The 25,285-nt window shown below is 57.3% G+C and overlaps 2 protein-coding genes across 3 annotated transcripts; one reads left to right on the forward strand and one right to left on the reverse strand.

Moving 5' to 3' along the window:
• Positions 1–4,067: 4,067 nt before the first annotated feature.
• BBS12 (Bardet-Biedl syndrome 12) lies at positions 4,068–8,848 on the reverse strand. 2 transcript variants are annotated; one of them, XM_055144918.1, is made up of 3 exons: positions 8,773–8,816; positions 7,669–7,733; positions 4,068–7,501 (listed from the first exon to the last, which is right to left on the reverse strand). In XM_055144918.1, exon 3 carries the CDS (start codon positions 6,747–6,749, stop codon positions 4,719–4,721), a length of 2,031 nt encoding a protein of 676 aa, XP_055000893.1. In that variant the 5' UTR covers positions 6,750–7,501; positions 7,669–7,733; positions 8,773–8,816; the 3' UTR covers positions 4,068–4,718. The 2 variants fall into 2 exon arrangements, with proteins under 2 accessions (XP_055000893.1, XP_004606345.2); XM_004606288.2 differs by lacking the exon at positions 7,669–7,733 and having other exon boundaries at positions 8,773–8,848.
• Positions 8,849–8,961: 113 nt separating this feature from the next.
• LOC101555887 (centrin-4-like) lies at positions 8,962–11,417 on the forward strand. Its single transcript, XM_004606289.2, has 5 exons — positions 8,962–9,080; positions 10,155–10,301; positions 10,531–10,659; positions 10,857–10,994; positions 11,139–11,417. Exons 1-5 carry the CDS (start codon positions 9,078–9,080, stop codon positions 11,226–11,228), a joined length of 507 nt encoding a protein of 168 aa, XP_004606346.2. The 5' UTR covers positions 8,962–9,077; the 3' UTR covers positions 11,229–11,417.
• Positions 11,418–25,285: the final 13,868 nt, after the last annotated feature.

Raw genomic sequence — 25,285 nt, forward strand, 5'->3', positions numbered from 1 at the left:
AAACCAAACCATGCTGAAATAAAGGCCGGTGTCCTCGGCACGGCGGAGAGTGGAAGGACAGTAACCCGTGGCTAGCTGGGCTCGGGACACGGACTCCTGTGAGTGGCCACAGGGGCACCCGCAGTGTCTGGAGGGATGGCGCTGGGGCCAGAGAGAGTGCAGTGGGTGGGGCGCTTGCCTAGCACGCAGCCAGCCTGGGTTTGATCCAGGCAGCACATACGGTCTCCAGAGCACTGCCAGGAGTAATCCCTGAGCACAGAGCCAGGAGGATGCCCTGAGCACTGCCGGACCAAATAAAGCACCCGTGTCAAGGGCAGGGCGGAGGGCCCAGGGCGGGAGCACAGTCTGCAGACAGGAGCCTGGCGTCGCCCCCAGCACCACAGCCCTGGCCATCTGGGTGGCGGCCAGGCTGGGCGCTGGCAGGTGAGCTCGGGCTGGGCTGGGGTGGCCGCAGAGAGGGCCCTTCCACCTGCACACGCCTGTCCGAGGCCCCTGCTGCCCAGGGCTGCAGCCTGCCCCGTCACCCCCCTTCAGGAGCTGTCAGGTCCCAGCTGCTGTGTCTGGAGTCAGCCCGGTGTGTGGGCATGGGCGGCTAACTCCCCTCAGCTCAGGGCGGGCCCTGAGCCTCACCTGGCCGCACACCAAGCCGTGGGCCCAAGGCTGGTGAGACGGCAGGCCTCCCGGGGGCCGCGGGCCCTGCCCCTGCAGGGCACAGTGACAATGAGGCAGACACGCGCGAGTCCTACATGTTGGTGTCCAGTGTGAGCTGGGTGGCCGAGGACAGGGAGGCAGGAGGCTGGTAACCAACAGCCACAGGAGAGCAAGAGGCCCGGCTCCCCTGGGGCAGGAGAGAGAGTGTCGCAGAGCTGGGCCTTGGCTCGATCCCCTGCACCCTACATGGTCCCAGAGCCCACCAGGAGTGGCCCCTGAGCACAGTGGGGGCCTGGCCCCAAACTATAAAAATATTAAAATTTCACGGCCTCTAGCAGCCGCACAGGGGCGATACCGTGTGACACCCACGTTACAGGAAACAGCAGGGCCCCAGCCGCCCAGCCCTGAGGTGATGCCACGTCTGATCACGGAGGGCACTGTCCTCAAGGTGGACAGGCCGTGTCCAGCATGGTCAGCTGGGGGGTGCATACCGGGGTGCCTAGGGGCTGCAGCGAGGAAGGTGCCCCTCCCTTCTAACCAGGACAGGGCCCCACATCCAGGGACTGAGGCAGGATGGTAACTCCACAGCATCCGGGAGGGCAGGGGAGCTGCTCCCCTCTCACTCCCCCGGGGGCTCGCCGGCACCCTCCCTGACCAGGACAGGCCCCAGTGTCCTTCCGCCCACAAAACCACAATTCTCCTTCCCTGGAAACGCCCGGCTGCCACAGCCACGCAGCCCTCGGTGGGCCCCTGAGCCGGAGGACAGGGCGGCCACACCCCACACCAGGGCTGGGCCCCCTGTCTGCACAGGCCTCCACTCTGCCCCCTGGCCAGCTCATGGTCCCTCCACCAGCACGATGACTGTGCTCCTCGGCCATGACCTGATGCAGGTCTGACCTCCCGCGACCCCTGGGGTGGAGAAAGCGTTTAACTCATCGCTGGTCATCGGGAAGCAGCCTTGCTTTCATCCTGAACCCACTCAAGGGCTGGGCCCCTCACTTAAGGAAACAAAGAGTCAGCTGGGATGGAGGTGCTGGCAGCAAACTTGAGCTCAGTGATTTCCGGTGCTCAGCGACTGCTCAGCCTCCCTGGACCACCAGCTGTCAGCAGAGCGGGCCTGGGAGGGCCTCCGAGAACCACTGCAGCTCAAACAGGCTGAGCTGGAGCGCCCTTCGTGCCGGGAATGGCTCCACCAACCAGGAAAACACGGTGACCCCGTGGCAGGACGTGACCCAGTGCTGCCTGGACCACCGCAGCAGCGCACGCCCTTGTCCGAGCTGACAGGCTCAGGAGGTGCTGCGGGACTAGCCCCTGCTGCCCCTCCCCAGGACGGCACTGCCGCGAGTGCCTGGGTTCACACCCAGCTGCCCAGCCCCAGGTTGGCCGTGACCCCACCCTCCCGAGCCTGAGCAGCATGGGGGAAGGAGGACAGAGGCACCAGGGGGTCGGGATCACAAACTGTCTGCAGAGACAGACTTGTCTTCAGGAGGCCCCAGTGGGTTCATACACTATTGGGTTAAGGGGGCTGAGCCTTGCGTGAAAGGGGACCCGGATATTTACCAAAACACCCCAAAGGCATTAAGGAGGGGAAAAAACCACAACAGCCAAACAAATCAGCGTCCAGATGTGGAAAGCATTGCTTGGGGCAGGGATGTGGCCTCTGGTTCCAATGGTGTTTCCTGCAAGGAGAGGCTGTGACTGACCAGCCCTGTGCTCCTCAGGGCCTCAGCTCTACACAGCCACACCCCAGTCACCTTGGGGCCTCTCTCGCCCCCACGGTTCCGTCTTCTCAGAGCAGCTCAGTATCTGCTCAGTGTGCTGTTATCTCGGCTCTGGTTACCTCAGAGAAGCTACATTGCTCAGGGTGATCATTATCTCAGGTTCTAGTTATCTCAGGGATGCCTTCTTGCACCCTAGTTATCTCGGGGCATCTAGAGGACATGGAGAGATCTAGGTAATGTTTTGGTTGTCTAGGTGACACCTCTTCTATGGAACCCGCTGTTGACTTCAGCAGCCAAGACGGGAGATGCACTCGGCAATCCGGGTTCATTTTCCTTATATGGGAGCAAAGAGCTTCATTAGAAAGCAAGAGTTGACAGGACTGTCGGTTGAGGGAGAGTGAGGAGAAAGCGACTTGTTCTCTGGACTGGTGAGGACAACCTGCATGTGGTACAGGGATGTGGAGGTGGCTTTGTGCTCTTGTCCAGCAAAGCCCTAGATTGAAGAGGACGTGACTGGGGGAGTCGGCGGGCTTGTGAGAGGGGACAAGAATGCCAGAGCTTCCACTGTTGGAGAGGCAGCAGGCAGCTGCTCTCATGGTCCTCTTGGACCCGCAGGAGCCAGCGCCGAGTGTCAGAGGTGCTGCAGATGAAGTGGATACTTCCCAGAAACTCCCAGTGTTGCAGTCACTTCTGGAAACCCAAGGTCTTAGATACACGAACAAAACTGAAGTTTTCAGAAAGGCAGAAAGGGATGATAGCCCAGGACACCGGGGTGCACGGAGGCTCCTGGATCCCTGAGGACAGCAGGAGGAAGGCGCTGAGCAGAGGCACTGTGCCAGGGAGGACGGGCAGGACCCAGGACTTACATGCCCAAATTCGCACGCGTGATCCGATTGGCCACCTAACACACTTCATTTACATGAGGGCCTCTGAGATCTTCTAATAAGCCCAGCAGAGGGCATGTGCAACCTGATTGGTCACACCACAATCAACCCACACCCGCATTTGCATACACAAGCAGATTGGTGGCTTCCGGCTGATGACCTGTAAGGTATAACCAATCAGATAGCAGAGGTCACTGTGGGGCGGTAACTGCGATGCTCTAGTGCAGGTGTGAGTGAGGGGGTCTGGGGCTAGCCCTGGGAGTGCTGGCCCTGTGTCCCGGCTCCTTTTTGCAGGGCAGACTCCAACCCGAGCCCTTAGGTGCTCCCGTGGGCAGGCTGACCACCTTACACCCATCCGCTAGGCCCCAGAACCGATCATGACTGGCCATAACATGGTCCCAGCAGACTCTGCTGGCAGGAGCATGGCAGGGCAGGCGGGCCCCTTGGCTGACACACTCTGTCCACCAGCAACCTCTGGAGCCCAGTGCTTCTCCCTTCAGGGCCGTCCCCTCTGCACGCTCCCAGGGAAGGCCCCTGAGGGGCAGGTAGGGTGCCCTCCACACGGAGGGGCTGCCTTCCCTGGGCTGACGAGGTCTGTCAGCAACGCGTGTGGACAAGCTTCCTGCTGCCTGCATGTGCCGTGGGGGCTGGGCTTTGCTCAGGGGGCTCCCCCACCGCACTGGTAAGTGCCAGCAGTGCACCTGCCTCTGCGCGCAAGGGTCGGGCCCAGGCAGCACTCAGCCCCAGGGGTTTACACAAAGGTTCCCCCCCGCCCCCCGCAGGCTAGGTCTCAGTCAGCTCTGGGGAAGCACACACCTGCACACAGCAACGGGATCATGCTGAGCAAGGCCCAGGCCTTGGTGCCCGCAGCCCTCTGGTGCATGCAGGGTGGGCGGGGCTGTGGGACCCGGCCCGGTTCCAGGGAGTCTGTCAGTGGGGCCGGTCTGCAGGGAGGACCTGTGGGCCCAGCCTGTGACATCAGAGTGAGGCGGGAATGCTCCCTGTGGGTCCTCCATCCGCTCGGCTCCGAATCCTGATCATTTAGTCAGCGGAGCTAAAACGGGTCGACTGTCCCTGGGGCACACGCAGGACACTTCAGGGCCAACTGGACACTGGCGAGACCTGTGAGCTCTCTGGCTGTGCCACGAGCACCAGGTCAACCAGGCAAAATCTCCCGAGCAAACACTCCCCACGCAAGCCGTGAGCCCCACATTCTGAGTCCCCACCTGAGAGCCCCCAGGCAGGACGAGCCGAGCTGGGGCCCCCGTGGCTACGCGCCTCCTCCCAGCACCAAGCACCCTTCAGAAGCTCCCGCCTGTGTGGAGGAGGAAGGGGAGTGTGTGCCAGCTCCCACCAGAGACGGACGGCAGGGACCCGGGTGGGCAGCAGCCGGCTCCCGCAGGGACCGGCTTGAGGCATTTATTGGCAGGACAGAGCACAGGTCACTCTCCGGAGATGGACGCTACAAAAACAACAGTTCTCCAGAGTCCTGGGAACTTATCTGGGTGGGTTCGAGTCCAGTGATGACCTCGCAGTCTGTCTGAAGGACCAGCAACACCAAGTCCAGCGCCCGGCGCCACGCCTCCACCTTAGGGGTGACCACGTCGTACGCCCTGAGGGCCCGGCCCACGCCCACCGCCCCGAAGCCCAGCTGCTCCCACATCCTCATGACGTAGGCGGCAGGGGAGCCGGAGGCCAGGGCCTGCTGCACCCAGCCCTGCGTGCAGGTGCTGGCGTCCAGCTCCGTGGCGTGCCTGGCGCTGTTGACAGAGAGGGCACACAGGTACCTGTCCCAGCCACGGGACAGGCCCTGGAGCACCGTGGGTCTGTGGAGGGCCAGGGCGGAGGCCAGCCAGGGCGGGCGGGCCTGGCCCTCCCCCCCGGGGGGTGTCCCGGCCAGCGTGTGCAGCTGGCAGAGGCAGAGCAGCTCCACGGCACCGCCCCCCAGGAAGACCCGGCCGTCCCGCAGCGCCTGGCTCAGGCGGTGGGCGCACACCCAGAACCCGTCCTCCCTGGCTGGCAGCTGGGCGGCCACGGGGCTGGCCAGCACGGCCGTGACCAAGGGGCTCCCCTCTGCCCACAGTGTGATGGCCGCCCTGCCCGTCCTCTCCGCGGCCTCCCGGGGCAGGCCTTCCCCGACGGCCACACGCAGCCCCGTGCCCACACAGTGCTCCTCCAGCTGTGTGACGTAGGCCAGGGGCACCGCCCCCGAGGCCTCAGCCAGGGCCTGCATGGCGCGGCCACTGACGGAGCCGAGGGCCAGGCAGCCGCTGTGCATGCAGCGCTCCCGCAGCTGTGGGCACACACGCCCCCGGGCCAGGACCAGGTTCACGCTGAACTGGGCCAGCACCTGCAGGACACGCTCCAGCCACAGCTCCCCCGGGCTGGCCTGCGGGCCCTCCACGCTGGCCACCACGGGGCACACCGGCCCACGGAGCCCAGGGTGGCGGTAACTCGCGCTGAGGTCCCCCTCCAGCAGGACCACCCGGACGGGCTGGGCCTGCAGTGCCGCCACCAGAGCCATGTGAGACGACGGCACGGCCATGACGAGCCCTGGGCAGACACAAGAAGAAGATTCTGGAAAGCCTGGGAAGCAGCAGGTGAAGACTCTGGAGAGGTCCAGGCTGCAGGAGTCAAGGCTGCTGCCTGGCTGTGCGCGGGCACTGCGCCACTGCCAGCGTGCCACCACGCCCACCAGCTGCATGCTGCCCGGGTCCCCGTGACTCAGGCCCGCCTCGAGCTCCGCCAGGCCCGCGGGGCCCTCACAGCAGGGCACCCCGGGACCGGCCCCGGGCACCCAGGCTGCCTCAGGCGGGCCCTCCCGGGGGAGCGTCCGGGGGATGGTGGCGTCCTGCTCCCTTGGAAGCCCTCGTGCCCGAGCAAAGTGCCTGCTGTGGGTCAGTGCCAACGGCCGTGGGCGGGTCTCTGCGAGCGGGCGCCCCTCCCCGGCCGCCGCTTGGGCTCTGGTGGTGGGGCGGGGCTCGACAGGTGTCTCGGGAGGGCGAGCCGTGGTCTGCTGCGGCCCCGCAGCCCCTGGGCCGCGGGTCTCATCCTGCAGAAAGGGGCCCCGAGAGGGCAGGCCGTGCAGAGGCACCTGCAGGGCGGTCACGGCCCGGAGGCAGGCGCTCAGGCCCTCGGACATGGCGGCCACCAGCACGGGGCTGGGCACCCCCAGCTGCAGGCACTCCTGGGCCGCGCGGCTCCAGGCGCCCACGAGGAGCAGCAGCGTGCTGGTGCCCGCGTGGTGCGTGCCGTGCTGCGCCTCCACCGCCTCCCGCAGCAGCTGGCCCGCCGCGCTGCTGAGGTCCAGGGCGCCCAGCAGCCTCCGCGCTGACCGGACCAGCTCGCTCTCACGGCCCCCGTCGCCCACGATGAACTTGGACGCTCTGACGGGGCCCAGGAGCGTTTGCCCCTTCTCTGCCAGTGACGAAAGCTCTTGAAGTCCTCGGTGCTGCCTTGGGTCCACGACCCCACCGTGGCCGCGTGCCGTCATCTGCGAGAGCTGAGGCCCTGCCCTCGGTGCTCACTGCACAGTCCCTGTGTCCCCGTGTGGAGAGGACACAGCAGCCCGGAACCACGGGCAGCGCCTCCAGCACAGGCGCGGGCGTCCGAAGGGAAGAGCAAGGGGGGCAGGCTAGTGGGCGGGGCTGGGGCGGGGCCAGACTCGAGCCCAGAAGCCGTGGGTGCTGAGAGGCCGCCGCTGGAGCAGTGCCAGAGGGCAGGGGTCCAGCCGAGAGAGCCACGAGTGTGGGGCAGGGCCAGTCCTGGTCCTGGGAGCATGTGGTCACGTGCAGCCACACTGGGACCAAAGGCGGGTTAGAGAGAAATGACACGGGCGATCAGACCGGAGGCGGAGAGAACGAGCAGGACTGGAGGGTGCTGGGGTGCTCTGGGCCGCTGCTGGGTGCAGCTGGGTGCCGGGGACGCATCTCAGCAGGAAGAGGAGTGAGGAGGAGGATGTGGGGCGCAGCAGAACGGCTGCGTCTGCCCCGAAGTTCACAGTCACACGGAGGTCACGGCACTCGAGCATCTCACCACGGTCTCAGCATCCCAGGTACCAAGGAGCAAACGGCGCCGAGCTTTCTGCTCTTCCTCTATGCCGGCCTCAGCACTGCTGATGTGTGTCGGGAAGCTGAGAGATGGCGAGGCAGGATGGATCCCAGGGCAAAGGGAGCAGTGAGGCAGCCCAGTGAGACCAGGCGCCGAGGGGAGCTCTGCAGTCTGTCCTGAGTGACATCACACTCCCTAGGACGAAAGCAAGACTCACAACCCGTTCAGGCCCAGCCCCCAGCCCCCCAGTCTCGAGACCGTCCAGTGGGCACATTTCCACTGTCCACCGCATTCTCCCAGTGCAGTAACACCAATGCCCTCTGATCTGCCTCCCAACCCATCCTCTCTCCTGGCACACTCACCATCTGCTCTATCTTCTCCTGCAAATCCTCCGTGCTGGAATCCGCCCATCCACTGCCCACCTGCCCTGTGCAGGGAAACGTAGGGAGCTGCACGCGGCCTGCGGAGAGGCGTCCCGTCGAGCAGCCTGGGCAGGCCCGAGCGCTTCCTCTGCCACCCAAGGTGGCTATTTCCTGTGCCCTCCGGAAGCCTTCTCTCCCCCCTGTGCACAACGGGCCCCCTCCCATATCTTTCTCGCCTTATTCCGGCCCCATTTGAGAACGCTTTGTCTGCGATTAACCTTCCTAAGCACACTCGAGCTCCTAAACAACTAAGGGTGTGGCAGTTCACTATGATTCATGAACAGAAAACTCAAAATAAGAATCCCTCGCTCCCAAAGGCGAAGACAGAGAGAAGGATGAAGGAGCGTGAAAGTCTCTGCCAACTCCCTCCCTTTCCTGTTGTGCCGACACGGCGGCCCCCAGAGCCGGCTCCCTTGGCCAGTGTCACCTTGACCTTCCCAGAGACAGAAGAGCAGTCACACTCCTCTCCTGGGACCCCCACGCCTGCTCCTGGCCAGGGCGCATGGAGAAAGCACAGCCAGCAACGCTGCCAGGGGCTCCTTCCAGCCCCAACACGTTACTACTGACTCCAGTCTCCCCTAACCCAGGAAGATCCAACTACACTCACGCACATACACACATGGGCATGCACGAGCAAGCACCTTCACGCACACGCATGCATATTCATGCACACCCATGCACGCACGTTCACGCACGCATATACAATATGCGTGGACCTGCGCACGCACACTCATACACACGTATACACGCACACACACATATGCAGGCGCACGCACACCAGCACAGGCGCTCACGCACACATGCACTCATACGTGCACGCACACACATGCACACTCACACACGTGTTCGCACCCAGTACAGGCGCTGGCACACACGTCCCTGCAGTCTCGGCCCACATCTGCCCTCGCGCGGGGGTGAGAGCCGCTCCTGGCGGTCCGACGGCGGCTTCTGCCACCCCAAGGGCGCTGATGGCCCCCGACGGCCCCTCGGCCCCTCCCCACCCGCCGCGGCCACCGCAGGCCCAGCCTCGCCCGTGCCACTGACCGTTGAGCTGCTCCCGCACGCCCCGCGCCGCCGCCGGCGTCCGTACGGCCCGGCCCGGTCGCTAGGCAACTCCGGAAGTCCCGCCTTCCCACCGGCGAGGAGACCGTGAGCTCGCTATTGGTCTTGAGGAGAGAGGGGGCGGGAGCCACTGGAGTCCCCTTGCTCCCATTGCTCAGTATGACTGTCCATCAGAGGGGCCTTGCGCCGGGAGTTCCTAGAGCGGCCTTAGCAACGGGGTAGCTGAGGATAGCGGCCTTAGTGACGGCCGGGGCAGCGTGGAAGCCGCGGAAGCACGGCCGCTGGACATGGTGAGCCGGGCTGCGGGCGGGCGGGGGCTGGACGGCGGGAGGTGGGGGCATGGGGACGGCCGGGAGGCCGGGAGTGGACAGGGGAGGGGCCGTGCACTGGGTGTGGGGTCGGGCTGAAGGTTCCCGAGTGGGCCAGGGAGAGCTTTGGTGGCTCCTCTGGCGGCTGAGCCACAAGCCACGGGATCCTTAGTCCTTCTGTGGTGAGCACAGCGACGAGGTGTCCCTGGCGGGTGGACAGCACAGGAGGAGCTGCCTGTGGGGCTCGGGGCAGGGGACACTGCGGGGCTCCACAGCCGCATGCACAAAGAGTGGAAGTGAGGGAGCTGCAGCCCAGCGGGACAACCGGGCGAACCGGGCAGACGGGACCCCCTCCCGCCCCCTGGACAGTGCCCGCCCTGCGCCCACACTCCTGCCCCACAGGCCTGGAACACAGCGACTTGGTCCTCAGCCCTGGGCTGCAGGGAAGCACATTGGAGACTCGGTCTGGGCATTTGATCGGGAAACGCTGGGCCAGGGTGGACACAGTGGCCTCCCTTGCTGTGTCTGCACACCACAGTCCTGTTCGCTCTCACCGTCCCAGTGGGACTGGCTGGACTACAGGCGTCACCGCTCCCACCCGGGCCCACATGACAAAGAACCAGCCTTTCCCAGACGCCCAGTAGTGAGCCCCAGGGGAGCCAGTGACCCGTGCCTTGACGAGAAGGGGGCAGACACCAGGTGTGGCCGGCCCTCCCGGTTCTGGTCCTCCACCAAGTGTGGGCCGGCCCTCTGGGTTCTGGTCCTACATGGACTGCAGGTCGGCCCTCTGGGTCCTGGTCCTACACCGAGTTGGGTCAGCCCTCCTGTTTCTGGTTCTACAGATACTGCAGGTCGACGCTCCTGGTTTGGTCCTACACCAAGTGCGGGTCAGCCCTCTGGGTTCTGGTCCTACACGGACTGTGGGTCGGCCCTCTGGGTTCTCCTACACCGAGTCGGGTCAGCCCTCTGGGTTCTGGCCTGCACCTCTCCCCATCTGGGCCTGGGAGCTGCTCCGTCACACCCGGTGCCGTGCTCACTCGAGTGCGCTTCTTCCAGGCATCCAGCTTCCGTCGGGCTGCCGACCAGTGGAAGCAAAAAGCAGCAAAAGTTGAACTGAGCCAATCCCAGAAGCAGGAAATCCGAGAGGCCTTTGACCTGTTCGACGTGGATGGGTCTGGAGCCATTGATGTCAAGGATCTGAAGGTTCTGGACCCCTCACCCAGGCAGGCAGCTCCTCCTGCTGCTCGCCCCTGAGAGCAGCTGTGCTCAGTTGAGGGAGGAGCGTGCCAGCCTCCGTCCTGGGGCGTCGCAGTGCGGGGAGCGTCTGGGCCCTGCCAGTGCGTAGTGCACTGAGCTGGTCCTCTGGGAGAGGCCAGGCACTGACCGTGTGTGTGTGTGTGTGTGTGTGTGTGTGTGTGTGTGTGTGTGTCAGATTGCCATGCAGGCCTTGGGGTTTGAGCCCAGGAAGGAGGAGACCAAGAGCCTGGTAGCCGAGATCGACAAGGACGGGCGCGGCACCATCTGCTTTGAGGACTTCCTCGCCGTCATGAGTGTGAAAGTGGTAGGCAGGCAGGCGGGGGGAGGGGAGGGGCATGGCCAGCCGCCCTTGGGAGCAGAGCCTTCTGTGTGTCCCTCCCTCCTGTCCGCTGAGCCAGCAGAGGGCTGGGGTGGGCTTCGGGGATGGGCTCGGCACCCTGGCACCAGTGCCTGAGCAATCAAACGTGAAAACCCAATGACAGCACCTGCTTGTTTTCTCAGAGTCAGAAGGACGAAAAGGAAGAGATCCTGAAGGCTTTCAAGCTGTTTGATGATGACGGCACGGGAAGCATCACCCTGACTGACATCAAGAGGGTGGCCAAGGAGCTGGGGGAGAAGCTGTCGGACGAGGAGCTGCAGGTAGCCCGCCCACACTCCGTTGCCTGTGTGCTCCTCACGCGGTGGCCGTGGTCACGTCCCTTAGCCATGGGTGTGGAGTACGGCCCTGGGCATGCACCTGACCTCTCCACTCTGGCCATCCTACCTACATTTCCTGTCCTACAGGAAATGCTCAACGAGGCAGATTGTGATGGAGATGGAGAACTAAACGAGGAAGAGTTTTTGAGAATAATGAGGAAGACGTCTTTGTATTAACAGCTTTGCCCCTTCTGGAAGGTGGTTTCCTTCCGCGATGCACATTCACACCTGTCTTGCAGTTCAGTGCTCTGCTCTCTCCCCTGAGCCATGGGTGGCCAGTATTAATCCCAGCAGTGAGTTTCAGAGTTCCAGGGCCAGGGACTTAATAAAGTGACTGAAGTTGGCCCCACAGCCAAATGCCTCCAAGGCGTTATTTTTCTTTTGTGCAACTCTTAAGGTGTGGACTGACATTTGGTTTTTAATCAGCTATTCAGAGTGTGAACTATTTTACAAAACTTTCTGCAACTATGTTACTTGTTGATTTTCTTCTGGATGTAAAGAAGTTGAAATCAGACCTACATACTGCACCTTCCAGACCTTCCTGTAACTAGACCCTTTTAGTTAAGGTTATTAACTCTGACTAGTGGTTTATAACATGTTTTTATTTTCTAAATTCATGTGAATTTTTTTTTGTCTTTTTTTGGTCACACCTGGGAGTGCTCAGGGGTTACTCCTGGCTCTGCACTCAGGGATTACTCCTGGCGATGCTCGGAGGACCATACGGGATGCCGGAGATCAAACCCGGGTTGGCCACATGCAAGGCAAATGCCCTCCCCACTGTACTATTACTTCCGGCCTTGTGGAATTTTAAGTGCTGTTGTTTAGTAATTATCTGTTGCCAGAAAACAGCATATTAATAGCAGTCTGCTGATATTTGTTGAAATTTACCCTTTCAATAAATTTGGGGCCTGGGCCACCCCGGGCGGTGCTCAGGGCTTACTTCTGACTCTGTGCTCAGAGACTATTCCTGGGAGCACTCGGGGGTGTGGCGATGAAGCCCAGGCTGGCCACATGCCAGGCAAGCCCCCGCCTGCTGTACTCTGTCTCCAGCCCCAGACCCGTGCACGTGTGTTTAAGCATGTCTGAGAGTTCTTGCAAGTTCGTCCCCCAGCCCTCCCTTGGATGCGGCTGTGGGGTCTGCGATGCCCTGGGATCCAGACACATGCTCCCGGTGGCGTCCGCGTGGGGGGAGTCTTAGAGCAGCCTCGGTGGCCCACTGCCCACGGCACCCGCTCCCAGCAGGTGCGCCGAGGAGCCTGCAGGGGGAGTCAGCTCCCAGCCTGCGAGCTCGCCTGACAGCTGAGCCCAGCACGCAGGGGCGGCAGCGTGAGCTGCACTGGCCGTTTCCTGGACCAGCCTTTTGGGACAGCGTTGCCTCCTGGCACTGTGACTCTTCCTGCACCTCACTCCTCTGCGCCTCCCAGGTGCAACCCCCCGGGGCCGGTGTCCTGCTGGGGCTCCCCCTCTCCACCGCACCTGGCCAGCCAACCACCTCCGGGAGTGACCCCCAAACACCCCTGGTCTGGGCTTGGTGGTTTGGGGGCCTGTGAGCCCCGAAGCTGCCCGTCCCTCAGGCATGCCCGGGATGGACTTGCAGCCCTGCTGCCCCTCCGGCGAGGCGAGTCCACGGCCACTGCGGCCGAGCCAGAACAGCATCGGGTCTCTTGCACCATGCCAGACCCGAGCAGCCGCTCTCACCACCCCACGTCCAACCCTGCAAGGGGCCTGCTCCTCCATCCTGTAGAGCAGGGTCCTGGGAGGGGGCGGCCGAGCATGCAGCTCCAGACGCCCCTGCCTCTCTTGGTCCCGGCCAATATGTCACGGTGACACAGCAGACCACGAGCTCTTATGGCTGGGGAGGCCACATGGCCTGGTTTCAGGGTTCCTGAGGAAGGAGGGCTGACAGTGGGCAGGAGCCACACTGGGTAGGGAGGGCGTGCGGCGGGTCTGGATTTGGATCCTGTTCTCTTTATTTTTTTTTAATTTTTTTTTTGTAATTTATTTTATTGAATCACCAAGTGGAAAGTTACAAAGTTCTCAGGCTTATATCTCAGTTACACAATGCTCAAACACCCATCCCTTCACCAGTGCCCATATTCCACCACCAATAAAAACAAAAACAAAAGCAAAAACAAAACAAACAAACAAAAAAGTAAACATCCCACCACTCACCCCCCAACCCACCCCGTACGTGAGTGATAATTTCACTTCCTTTTCTCTTTACCTTGATTACATTCCAGATTTCAACACATAACTCACTATTGTTGTTAGAGTTTCAAAACAGACTCACTATTTTTGTTGGAATTTATCCCCTAAGAATACAGCTCTATTAACAGGGAAATATTTGATAATAAGTTTTCCACTGATGAGAATGAAGAGATAAAATGTCGCGCGGCTGCTACCGCGGCCGCGCGGTTTACAATTTCTGTATTATAGTAATTAAGTCCGCGAAGATTGAAGTTTGAAAATGAATCATTTCCCTTCCTGGAAAAGCATGTAGCCAAAGATAGTTCACAGTCTCCATACATGGGTGCAAGCACTTGCTAGAACCCCAATTCCTAAAGCTGTCTCTGGTTCCCGCTCGTTCCACATCCACCGGCTCTGCAGAGGCATGGGCAACCGGGCCGAAAACCCGGCCGGCCGGAGCCGAGCACCGGCCCCAGGTGGGGCTGGCCTGGATCCTGTTCTCTACTTGTTCCCAGGACAGGCCAGCTCCTTGGTGCTGCTCTGGACTCCAGGGTCACACAGCTGCTCACAGAAGCACGGACGCAGCTTCCGGGAGAAGGCTGAGCCCTGGCCCGAGGGAGTCGCCAGCAGGGGGCGCTCAGGCCCCGGCCCGTGGACCGTGGGTTTTAGCTTGAGAGCGGGATGTAGTTAGTGACAATGTAAAGGAACGTCAGGACTAAAGATGTCATTTGCCTGGAACAATACAGAGGAAGTTTCATAGAAATTGCTTATACTTTAGCCCATTTCCTTTGTACTGAGTTTACATTGATGAAAAGTCATTTTTATTGGAAGCAAATCTTGTATTCCAAATTGTGAGCCATGGAGTCAACAGAGAGAAACATTTAAAGATTTAAAAAGTGTTTCTGGGCCAGGAGTTAGGCTCAACTGGTGGCACATGAGCCTGGCACCTGTGAGTCGGGCACCCTTGGGTTTGGCCCTGGCAGTTAACATGCCTGGCCCCTCCCGAGGGTACTCCCCAGCCCTGCACACGCCAACCCGCTGGTCCCCACTCCCAGGCTGGCCAGCACCGGCTGTCTCCTGGCCACGTGTGCAAGGTGCCACTTTGCTGTGGTAGTCGCAGGGTTCTGGAGTGGTGACTAAGGGGGTTCATGACACAGCTCTCAGTGCTCCCTTTGGAATCAGTCAGTGTCAGAGTCAGTCAATGTCAGAATCAATGTCAGTCAGAGTGAGAGTGTCAGAGTCAGTCAGTGTCAGAGACAGTCAGTGTCAGAGACACCTGGTGTCAGTGTCAGAGTCAGTGTCAGTGTCAGTGTCAGTGTCAGTGCCAGTGCCAGAGTCAGTCAGTGTCAGAGTCAGTGTCAGTGTCAGTGTCAGCTGGTGTTAGAGTCAGTGTCAGTGCCAGTGCCAGAGTCAGTGTCAGAGTCAGTGTCAGAGTCAGTGTCAGTTGGTGTTAGAGTCAGTGTCAGTGTCAGTGTCAGTTGGTGTTAGAGTCAGTGTCAGTGCCAGTGTCATAGTCAGTCAGTGTCAGTGTCAGCTGGTGTTACAGTCAGTGTCAGTGCCAGTGCCAGAGTCAATGTCAGAGTCAGTGTCAGTGTCAGTTGGTGTTAGTGTCAGTGTCAGCTGGTGTTAGAGTCAGTGTCAGTGTCAGAGTCAGTCAGTGTCAAGGTCAGTATCAGTGTCAGTGTCAGTGTCAGTTGGTGTTAGAGTCAGTGTCAGTGCCAGAGTCAGTGAGTGTCAGAGTCAGTGTCAGTGTCAGTTGGTGTTAGAGTCAGTGTCAGTGCCAGTGTCAGAGTCAGTCAGTGTCAGAGTCAGTGTCAGCGTCAGTGTCAGTTGGAGTTAGAGTCAGTGTCAGTGTCAGCTGGTGTTAGAGTCAGTGCCAGTGCCAGAGTGAGTGTCAGTGCCAGTGTCAGTTGGTGTCAGAGTCAGTGTCAGTGTCAGTGTCATAGTCAGTCAGTGTCAGAGTCAGTATAAGTGTCAGCATCAGTGTCAGTTGGTGTTAGAGTCAGTGTCAGTGCCAGTGTCAGTCAGTGTCAGAGTCAGTGTCAGTGTCAATGTCAGTTGGTGTTAGAGTCAGTGTCAGTGCCAGTGTCAGAGTCAGTCAGTGTCAGAGTCAGTGTCAGTGTCAGTGTCAGTTGGTGTTAGATTCAGTGTCAGTGCCAGTGTCAGAGTCAGTCAGTATCAGAGTCAGTGTCAGAGTCAGTGTCAGTGTCAGTGTCAGTTGGTGTTAGAGTCAGTGTCAGTGCCAGTGTCATAGTCAGTGTCAGGGTCAGTATCAGTGTCAGTGTCAGTGACAGTTGGAGTTAGAGTCAGTGTCAGTGCCAGAGTCAGTCAGTGTCAGAGTCAGTGTCAGTTGGTGTTAGAGTCAGTGTCAGTGACAGAGTCAGTCAGTGTCAGAGTCAGTGTCAGTGTGAGTGTCAGTGTCAATTGGTGTTAGAGTCAGTGTCAGTGCCAGAGTCAGTCAGTGTCAGAGTCAGTGTCAGTGTCAGTGTCAGTTGGTGTTAGAGTCAGTGTCAGTACCAGTGTCATAGTCAGTCAGTGTCAGGGTCAGTGTCAGTGTCAGAGTCAGTGTCAGTTGGTGTTAGAGTCAGTGTCAGTGCCAGTGTCAGTCAGTGTCAGAGTCAGTGTCAATGTCAATGTCAGTTGGTGTTAGAGTCAGTGTCCGTGCCAGTGTCAGAGTCAGTCAGTGTCAGAGTCAGTGTCAGTGTCAGTGTCAGTTGGTGTTAGAGTCAGTGTCAGTGCCAGTGTCAGAGTCAGTCAGTATCAGAGTCAGTGTCAGTGTCAGTGTCAGTGTCAGTGTCAGTGTCAGTTGGTGTTAGAGTCAGTGTCAGTGCCAGTGTCATAGTCAGTGTCAGGGTCAGTATCAGTGTCAGCGTCAGTGACAGTTGGAGTTAGAGTCAGTGTCAGTGCCAGAGTCAGTCAGTGTCAGAGTCAGTGTCAGTTGGTGTTAGAGTCAGTGTCAGTGCCAGAGTCAGTCAGTGTCAGAGTCAGTGTCAGTGTCAGTTGGTGTTAGAGTCAGTGTCAGTGCCAGTGTCATAGTCAGTCAGTGTCAGTGTCAGCTGGTGTTACAGTCAGTGTCAGTGCCAGTGCCAGAGTCAGTGTCAGAGTCAGTGTCAGTGTCAGTGTCAGTTGGTGTTAGTGTCAGTGTCAGCTGTGTTAAAGTCAGTGTCAGTGTCAGAGTCAGTCAGTGTCAGGGTCAGTATCAGTGTCAGTGAGTGTCAGTTGGTGTTAGAGTCAGTGTCAGTGCCAGAGTCAGTGAGTGTCAGAGTCAGTGTCAGTGTCAGTTGGTGTTAGAGTCAGTGTCAGTGCCAGAGTCAGTCAGTGTCAGAGTCAGTGTCAGTGTCAGTTGGTGTTAGAGTCAGTGCCAGTGCCAGTGCCAGAGTCAGTCAGTGTCAGAGTCAGTGTCAGTGTCAGTTGGTGTTAGAGTCAGTGTCAGTCCCAGTGTCAGTCAGTGTCAGAGTCAGTGTCAGTGTCAATGTCAGTTGGTGTTAGAGTCAGTGTCAGTGCCAGTGTCAGAGTCAGTCAGTGTCAGAGTCAGTGTCAGTGTCAGTGTCAGTTGGTGTTAGAGTCAGTGTCAGTGCCAGAGTCAGTCAGTGTCAGAGTCAGTGTCAGTGTCAGTGTCAGTTGGAGTTAGAGTCAGTGTCAGTGCCAGAGTCAGTCAATGTCAGAGTCAGTGTCAGTTGGTGTTAGAGTCAGTGTCAGTGACAGAGTCAGTCAGTGTCAGAGTCAGTGTCAGTGTGAGTGTCAGTGTCAATTGGTGTTAGAGTCAGTGTCAGTGCCAGAGTCATCAGTGTCAGAGTCAGTGTCAGTGTCAGTTGGTGTTAGAGTCAGTGTCAGTGCCAGTGTCAGTCAGTGTCAGAGTCAGTGTCAGTGTGAGTGTCAGTGTCAGTTGGTGTTAGAGTCAGTGTCAGTGTCAGTGCCAGAATCAGTCAGTGTCAGAGTCAGTGTCAGTGTCAGTGTCAGTTGGTGTTAGAGTCAGTGTCAGTGCCAGTGTCATAGTCAGTCAGTGTCAGGGTCAGTATCAGTGTCAGAGTCAGTGTCAGTTGGTGTTAGAGTTAGTGTCAGTGCCAGAGTCAGTCAGTGTCAGTGTCAGTGTCAGTGTCAGTTGGTGTTAGAGTCAGTGTCATTGTCAGTGTCAGTGTCAGTTGGTGTTAGAGTCAGTGTCAGTCCCAGAGTCAGTCAGTGTCAGAGTCAGTGTCAGTGTGAGTGTCAGTGTCAGTTGGTGTTAGAGTCAGTGTCAGTGCCAGTGTCAGAGTCAGTCAGTGTCAGAGTCAGTGTCAGTGTCAGTTGGTGTTAGAGTCAGTGTCAGTGCCAGTGTCAGAGTCAGTCAGTGTCAGAGTCAGTGTCAGTCAGTGTCAGTTGGTGTTAGAGTCAGTGTCAGTGCCAGTGTCAGAGTCAGTCAGTGTCAGAGTCAGTGTCAGTGTCAGTGTCAGTTGGTGTTAGAGTCAGTGTCAGTGCCAGTGTCAGAGTCAGTCAGTGTCAGAGTCAGTGTCAGTCAGTGTCAGTTGGTGTTAGAGTCAGTGTCAGTGCCAGTGTCAGAGTCAGTCAGTGTCAGGGTCAGTATCAGTGTCAGTGCCAGTGCCAGAGTCAGTGTCAGAGTCAGTGTCAGTGTCAGCATCAGTGTCAGTTGGTGTTAGAGTCAGTGTCAGTGCCAGTGTCAGTCAGTGTCAGAGTCAGTGTCAGTGTCAATGTCAGTTGGTGTTAGAGTCAGTGTCAGTGCCAGTGTCAGAGTCAGTCAGTGTCAGAGTCAGTGTCAGTGTCAGTGTCAGTTGGTGTTAGATTCAGTGTCAGTGCCAGTGTCAGAGTCAGTCAGTATCAGAGTCAGTGTCAGAGTCAGTGTCAGTGTCAGTGTCAGTTGGTGTTAGAGTCAGTGTCAGTGCCAGTGTCATAGTCAGTGTCAGGGTCAGTATCAGTGTCAGTGTCAGTGACAGTTGGAGTTAGAGTCAGTGTCAGTGCCAGAGTCAGTCAGTGTCAGAGTCAGTGTCAGTTGGTGTTAGAGTCAGTGTCAGTGACAGAGTCAGTCAGTGTCAGAGTCAGTGTCAGTGTGAGTGTCAGTGTCAATTGGTGTTAGAGTCAGTGTCAGTGCCAGAGTCAGTCAGTGTCAGAGTCAGTGTCAGTGTCAGTGTCAGTTGGTGTTAGAGTCAGTGTCAGTACCAGTGTCATAGTCAGTCAGTGTCAGGGTCAGTGTCAGTGTCAGAGTCAGTGTCAGTTGGTGTTAGAGTCAGTGTCAGTGCCAGTGTCAGTCAGTGTCAGAGTCAGTGTCAATGTCAATGTCAGTTGGTGTTAGAGTCAGTGTCCGTGCCAGTGTCAGAGTCAGTCAGTGTCAGAGTCAGTGTCAGTGTCAGTGTCAGTTGGTGTTAGAGTCAGTGTCAGTGCCAGTGTCAGAGTCAGTCAGTATCAGAGTCAGTGTCAGTGTCAGTGTCAGTGTCAGTGTCAGTGTCAGTTGGTGTTAGAGTCAGTGTCAGTGCCAGTGTCATAGTCAGTGTCAGGGTCAGTATCAGTGTCAGCGTCAGTGACAGTTGGAGTTAGAGTCAGTGTCAGTGCCAGAGTCAGTCAGTGTCAGAGTCAGTGTCAGTTGGTGTTAGAGTCAGTGTCAGTGCCAGAGTCAGTCAGTGTCAGAGTCAGTGTCAGTGTCAGTTGGTGTTAGAGTCAGTGTCAGTGCCAGTGTCATAGTCAGTCAGTGTCAGTGTCAGCTGGTGTTACAGTCAGTGTCAGTGCCAGTGCCAGAGTCAGTGTCAGAGTCAGTGTCAGTGTCAGTGTCAGTTGGTGTTAGTGTCAGTGTCAGCTGTGTTAAAGTCAGTGTCAGTGTCAGAGTCAGTCAGTGTCAGGGTCAGTATCAGTGTCAGTGAGTGTCAGTTGGTGTTAGAGTCAGTGTCAGTGCCAGAGTCAGTGAGTGTCAGAGTCAGTGTCAGTGTCAGTTGGTGTTAGAGTCAGTGTCAGTGCCAGAGTCAGTCAGTGTCAGAGTCAGTGTCAGTGTCAGTTGGTGTTAGAGTCAGTGCCAGTGCCAGTGCCAGAGTCAGTCAGTGTCAGAGTCAGTGTCAGTGTCAGTTGGTGTTAGAGTCAGTGTCAGTCCCAGTGTCAGTCAGTGTCAGAGTCAGTGTCAGTGTCAATGTCAGTTGGTGTTAGAGTCAGTGTCAGTGCCAGTGTCAGAGTCAGTCAGTGTCAGAGTCAGTGTCAGTGTCAGTGTCAGTTGGTGTTAGAGTCAGTGTCAGTGCCAGAGTCAGTCAGTGTCAGAGTCAGTGTCAGTGTCAGTGTCAGTTGGAGTTAGAGTCAGTGTCAGTGCCAGAGTCAGTCAATGTCAGAGTCAGTGTCAGTTGGTGTTAGAGTCAGTGTCAGTGACAGAGTCAGTCAGTGTCAGAGTCAGTGTCAGTGTGAGTGTCAGTGTCAATTGGTGTTAGAGTCAGTGTCAGTGCCAGAGTCATCAGTGTCAGAGTCAGTGTCAGTGTCAGTTGGTGTTAGAGTCAGTGTCAGTGCCAGTGTCAGTCAGTGTCAGAGTCAGTGTCAGTGTGAGTGTCAGTGTCAGTTGGTGTTAGAGTCAGTGTCAGTGTCAGTGCCAGAATCAGTCAGTGTCAGAGTCAGTGTCAGTGTCAGTGTCAGTTGGTGTTAGAGTCAGTGTCAGTGCCAGTGTCATAGTCAGTCAGTGTCAGGGTCAGTATCAGTGTCAGAGTCAGTGTCAGTTGGTGTTAGAGTTAGTGTCAGTGCCAGAGTCAGTCAGTGTCAGTGTCAGTGTCAGTGTCAGTTGGTGTTAGAGTCAGTGTCATTGTCAGTGTCAGTTGGTGTTAGTCAGTGTCAGTGCCAGTGTCATAGTCAGTCAGTGTCAGAGTCAGTATCAGTGTTAGCATTAGTGTCAGTTGGTGTTAGAGTCAGTGTCAGTCCCAGAGTCAGTCAGTGTCAGAGTCAGTGTCAGTGTGAGTGTCAGTGTCAGTTGGTGTTAGAGTCAGTGTCAGTGCCAGTGTCAGAGTCAGTCAGTGTCAGAGTCAGTGTCAGTGTCAGTTGGTGTTAGAGTCAGTGTCAGTGCCAGTGTCAGAGTCAGTCAGTGTCAGAGTCAGTGTCAGTCAGTGTCAGTTGGTGTTAGAGTCAGTGTCAGTGCCAGTGTCAGAGTCAGTCAGTGTCAGAGTCAGTGTCAGTGTCAGTGTCAGTTGGTGTTAGAGTCAGTGTCAGTGCCAGTGTCAGAGTCAGTCAGTGTCAGAGTCAGTGTCAGTCAGTGTCAGTTGGTGTTAGAGTCAGTGTCAGTGCCAGTGTCAGAGTCAGTCAGTGTCAGGGTCAGTATCAGTGTCAGTGCCAGTGCCAGAGTCAGTGTCAGAGTCAGTGTCAGTGTCAGTGTCAGTGTCAGTTGGTGTTAGAGTCAGTGTCAGTGACAGTGTCAGAGTCAGTCAGTGTCAGTGTCAGAGTCAGTGTCAGAGTCAGTGTCAGTGCCAGTGTCAGAGTTAGTCAGTTTCAGAGATAGTGTCAGTGTCAGTGTCAGATTCAGTGACAGTGTCAGTCATGTTGGCATCATGTTCAGTGTCATTATCAGTGTCGCCATGGGTGTCATTGTCAGCTTCAGTAGGTATTAGTGTCCCATATAATGTCATGGTGTTTGTGCTGTGTCCGTGGTCAGGGTCTGTGGTCAGCACCCTCGGTTCGCAGTGTGCACACAAGCTCCAGAGTAACCACTCAGTCGGGGCATGTGTGTGTGCCCCTGCTTGTGAGGAGAGCATTTCGTGTCCTCAGACATGGTTGGAACTGGGCTTGTTCCCCACCCCACTCTAGCATCTGTCTGCTGTCTCGCCTCGGGCTGCGTGATCCCAGGAAGAAAGGTGGGTGGAGGCAGGGAGGCCTGCCTGAGAGCAGACAGTGCATCAAAGGGAGTTTTCAGGCGAGTTAGTCCACCTTCCCCACTTGGCCCAGTTTTCCTGGAAACTCTTACTTTTCGGGTAGTTTTTGGGGGACTCTGTGGCTTCCCCAGGAGCCCCTGGATCCTGCGTCAGGAAGTGCTGTTTGCCGTGTTGCCCTGGTGACAAAGCAGTTTCCTGTGGGAGCCAGTGGAGGAACTGGCTGGAAAGCCCCTGCCGGCAGAAAGTCTCTGGGCTCAAGACCTCTGAGAGTCACTGGAAAAGTACCCAGGGCGGCCACTGCCGCCTCAGCACAGGGAATTTTCTTCTCTGCGTCACACCAGCTCCCTCCCATGGCCTGTCTCCTCTGTCCTTGTTCTGTCCACTGGAGACTGAAAACACGTCCAGTTGGAGTCGCTTCCTTGTGTGGGCTTGGGGTGCTGAGCCAGTGAGCTCTCAAGTAGGAAGAGGGACCCACAGCCCGGAGCCCCTGTGGTGGCTCATCTCAGAGGTGGGTGCTCACAGCACCTTCTCTGCTGCAGGTATGCCTGGGTGGCCCTGCTGACCTGAGACTGTGTGACTGGCCCGTGCTCTGAGGGCCCACAGACCCAGCTGGCACCCCGGAAAGATGGACACAGGGCCCAGTGACTTCTTGATCTTCTCTCTGGGGGCCATGGGGGACAGTTACCCCCCCTCCATCAGACATACTTGCTCGTGTGACAGGATCTCAGATGTGGGGACAAAGAAACCCTCTTTGATGTAGACGAACTCCAGGGTGTCTGTGGTAGCTGTGAGGGTACCTCTGACAGTGGCACCGAGGCCCTGTGGTCACCCTGAGGGCACTCTGATAGTAACACTGACACCCCGTGGTCTCCCCAACGGTGATGCTGAGGCCCAGTGGCAGGTGTTGGGAGACGACAGGGTCTCCTGCTGTGTCTGTGGGGCCTCCTGTTACAGGGTTGTGGGTTTCACATCACATATGCCATACGGTATTCTCCTGGCGTTGTGCTGTCTTTCCTGTCACGTTATATTCCAGAATACTGCTCTCCTCCTATGCGGTATTTTGATGTGGATTGACCATAGACCATCTCCGGTGGGTGTTGCTCTCCTACTGTGTTATGCGGTGGTTTGCTGTCCTACCATGTCAGTCTGTAGAACCAGAGACCGCACAGGCTGGACTCCAGGAGTATCTGTCCCCTGTGCTGTGTTTGTTACCACGGCACTGCTCCTTCATTCTGCCGTGTGCTGCCCGGGAGGGCAATGCTCTGAGTCTGAGACAGTGATTGGCCTCCACACACCAGTCTGATTCAGCAGCTCTCAGTGGCCCCTGCATGGGGCTGGTGTGGCACTCACTTGGGCAGTGTGATCTGAGTGCTGGGTGCTCACGAGCACACACACATATACACAGGCTCTCGCACATGCGCACACTCACATTTGTTCATATAGCACACATTCCGTACACACGTGCACAACATTCTCACACACTTACACAATGCATTCACACTTACACCCCGAGTGTTCACACAACTCACAGTATACTCATGTACACTCACACACGTACACAGCATGCAATGCTTACACTGCACTCTCACGCTCACACACATGCACACACGGTCGCAGCTGCACTTCAGTGGGCTCCTTCCTCAGGGCAAGGTGTAGAACCGGGCAGTGTCCTCTCGTCCTCCGTGAGGCCACCAGCTGGGGCTCCAGGATCTGCCCTGTCCCTCTCAGGGCCAGAGTTCAAGTCCAGGATCCACACAGTCACCCTCGGTCCCTCCTGGGCTGCAGCTCAGACCCCCCCAGCACTGACACGTGTCCCAAGGACTGGTTGCCAGAGGACTCAGAACACACATGCGTCTATACCTGTGTGTGCCCATGTGTATGCCTGTGTGTGCCATGTTGCTTATGTGTGCCCATGTGTGTCCACATGTAAACCTGAATTTGTGTCTGCATCATGTGTGCCTGTGTATGCCTGAGTACATGCCTGTGTGTTTATGTGTGTCCTTATGTCCCTGTGTGCCCAAGTACATGTCTGTGTATGACCATGCTGGTGTGCTCATGTACATACCTATGTGTCCGTGTGTACATGTGTGCATGTGTCTGAATGTGCCCCAGGCATGTCTCTGTGTGCCCTTGTACATGCCTCTGTGCATGTCCATGTGCATGCGTGTCTGTGTGTGCTCTGGGCATGTACCCAGCTGCATGCATGGCCCAGCCTTCCGTGGTGGTGCCCTTGATCTGTTTGGCTGTGGGTGAGGAAAGTGTTTGGGCCATGCAGCGCCTGGGGCTGCGTGATGCTCGCCCCCGTATGACTCACGGGCTCAGCACTTCCTGCCTCCTGTGCAGCTTTGCTGTTACCAGAAGGCCGGGGCGCTCTGTTTCTACAGAGATGACTGGGATGAAAGGCAACAGAGACTGAAACAAAGAAAGGGGATTGTTTTTCATGTTTCCCCTCAGAGTATTGTTTGAGTGCTGGTGAAACCATCCAAATGTGAACAAACAAATTTAAATTAGAAAGTTTTGATGCTGATTTCTAAAGGGAATGGGGTTTTACCTGATAAAATCTATAAAGCAGAACATGAATCCTAAGAAAAGATCAGCTCCACAGACTCATTACTCATGCTTTCTCTCCTTCCTGGGGAGCTGACATCAGTCCACAGGCTGAGGCTGCGGTGGTGAGGAGGCCCAGAGGAAGAGCTGCAGCCCATCCCGCCAACGCACGGCCTGACACCATGGGCCCGTGGCCCTGAAAGGTAGCGAGACACTTGTCCTGGAACCGCCCCCTGCCTCAGAGTCGCTCTGCCGACCCAGTTCCCACGTCGACCTGGACAGGTGAGCAAGTGTGGCCCCAGTGCTTGCAGAGGGCCCCAAGAGCCTGCCATGGGGACCTAGGAGAACAGGGCCTGTTCCACAGGCCTTACAGGTGAGGAGGCTGAGGGGCCTGCGGCGTCTCTCCGGTCAAGTCCCTTGGCTAAGAGCTCCCAACCTGCCCTCCCCACAGCCCTTCAGGAACCTGAGAAACTCTCCCAAGACTGAAAATGTGTTTTGAAAAAGCTTACACCATCTTTCGGAGTCAATTCTGCTCCCCTGACCACACTTGTGGCACCTCTTTGGGAGGTAACTGTACAAACTTCAAACACCTCAAACAGGTAGACCTAGAACACCTGTGCTCTCACCTGCTTACACACACACACACACACACACACACACACACACACGTACGCACACACACAGGCTATATATGGGTATAAACTTACTTCTTCATATTTGCACACACACCAACCACAGACAAAAACATTCATACAGAAGCCATGTGTGTGTGTACACAAACTCACACATATCTGAGCACAGCAGTACACTGGCACACTCCACATATAGGCACATGGCTATGCCACAATGCATATATGCCCTATGCCACGTGTGTTACAGAGTGTGAATGTAAAGCCATTTCCCAAACTTTCCAGAAGCTGTTTCTGACAACACTGAGACAAACTGCTTAGTCAATTATGGGAGAATCACAGACAGGACAGAATAGGCCCCAAAGAGCAAGTTTGACCTGAGATTTCAGAGAAGTGCTCGAATAAGGACTCCATACTAGCGGAGACCCAGAGGCCTGTGAACTGTGAGTTTCTCACCTCAGGCCCTGTGAGCTGGAAGGTCTCTCACCTCAGGCCCTGTGAGGTGTTGGGAACCCCTCACCTTAGGCCTTAGGAGGCATGAGTACCTCACCTCAGGTCTTATGAGGTGTGAGGGTTACCACCGCAGATCCTATGAGGTGAGAGTCACTCCTTGTGAGGTAGAAGTCCCTCACCTCAAGTCTTTCAAGGCTGGGGGCTTCTCGCCTCAGATTCTGTAAGGGCAGAGTCCCTCATGCAGGTTCTGTGAACCGGGAGGTTTCTGATCCCAGTTCTGTGAGGTAGGACCCCTCATCTCAGGTGCAGTTAGCTGGGAGTTTTTTTTACCTGAAGGTCTCTGCCAGCTATCTTTTTTGGGGATGAACTGCACCTTTGTCTAGTTTAATTTTTTTCGATGCATCGTGATTTACAACAGTTACTAATATTAGTGTTTCTGGCATGTGCTTTACTGTACCCCACCACCACTGCTTTATATCACCCCTTCCCCTGTCCCGCTCCTTATGCTCCCTCCTTGGCAGACCCATTTTGAGGGCAGAATCTGAAGCTTTGTGTCCATGGACATTTTCTCTTCCTTTCCTGTGCTGCACCAGACTCGCGCTTG

The sequence above is a fragment of the Sorex araneus genome, chromosome 7, assembly GCF_027595985.1.
Source record: "Sorex araneus isolate mSorAra2 chromosome 7, mSorAra2.pri, whole genome shotgun sequence".
Taxonomy (NCBI): Eukaryota; Metazoa; Chordata; class Mammalia; order Eulipotyphla; family Soricidae; genus Sorex; species Sorex araneus.

Coding starts and splice junctions, on each gene's coding strand:
- BBS12 (XM_004606288.2), bottom strand. CDS start 6,749: ATGACGGCACGCGGCCACGGTGGGGTCGTGGACCCAAGGCAGCACCGA.
- LOC101555887 (XM_004606289.2), top strand. Junction 10,302..10,530: donor TTGATGTCAAGGATCTGAAG/GTTCTGGACCCC, acceptor TGTGTGTGTCAG/ATTGCCATGCAGGCCTTGGG. Junction 10,995..11,138: donor TGTCGGACGAGGAGCTGCAG/GTAGCCCGCCCA, acceptor CCTGTCCTACAG/GAAATGCTCAACGAGGCAGA.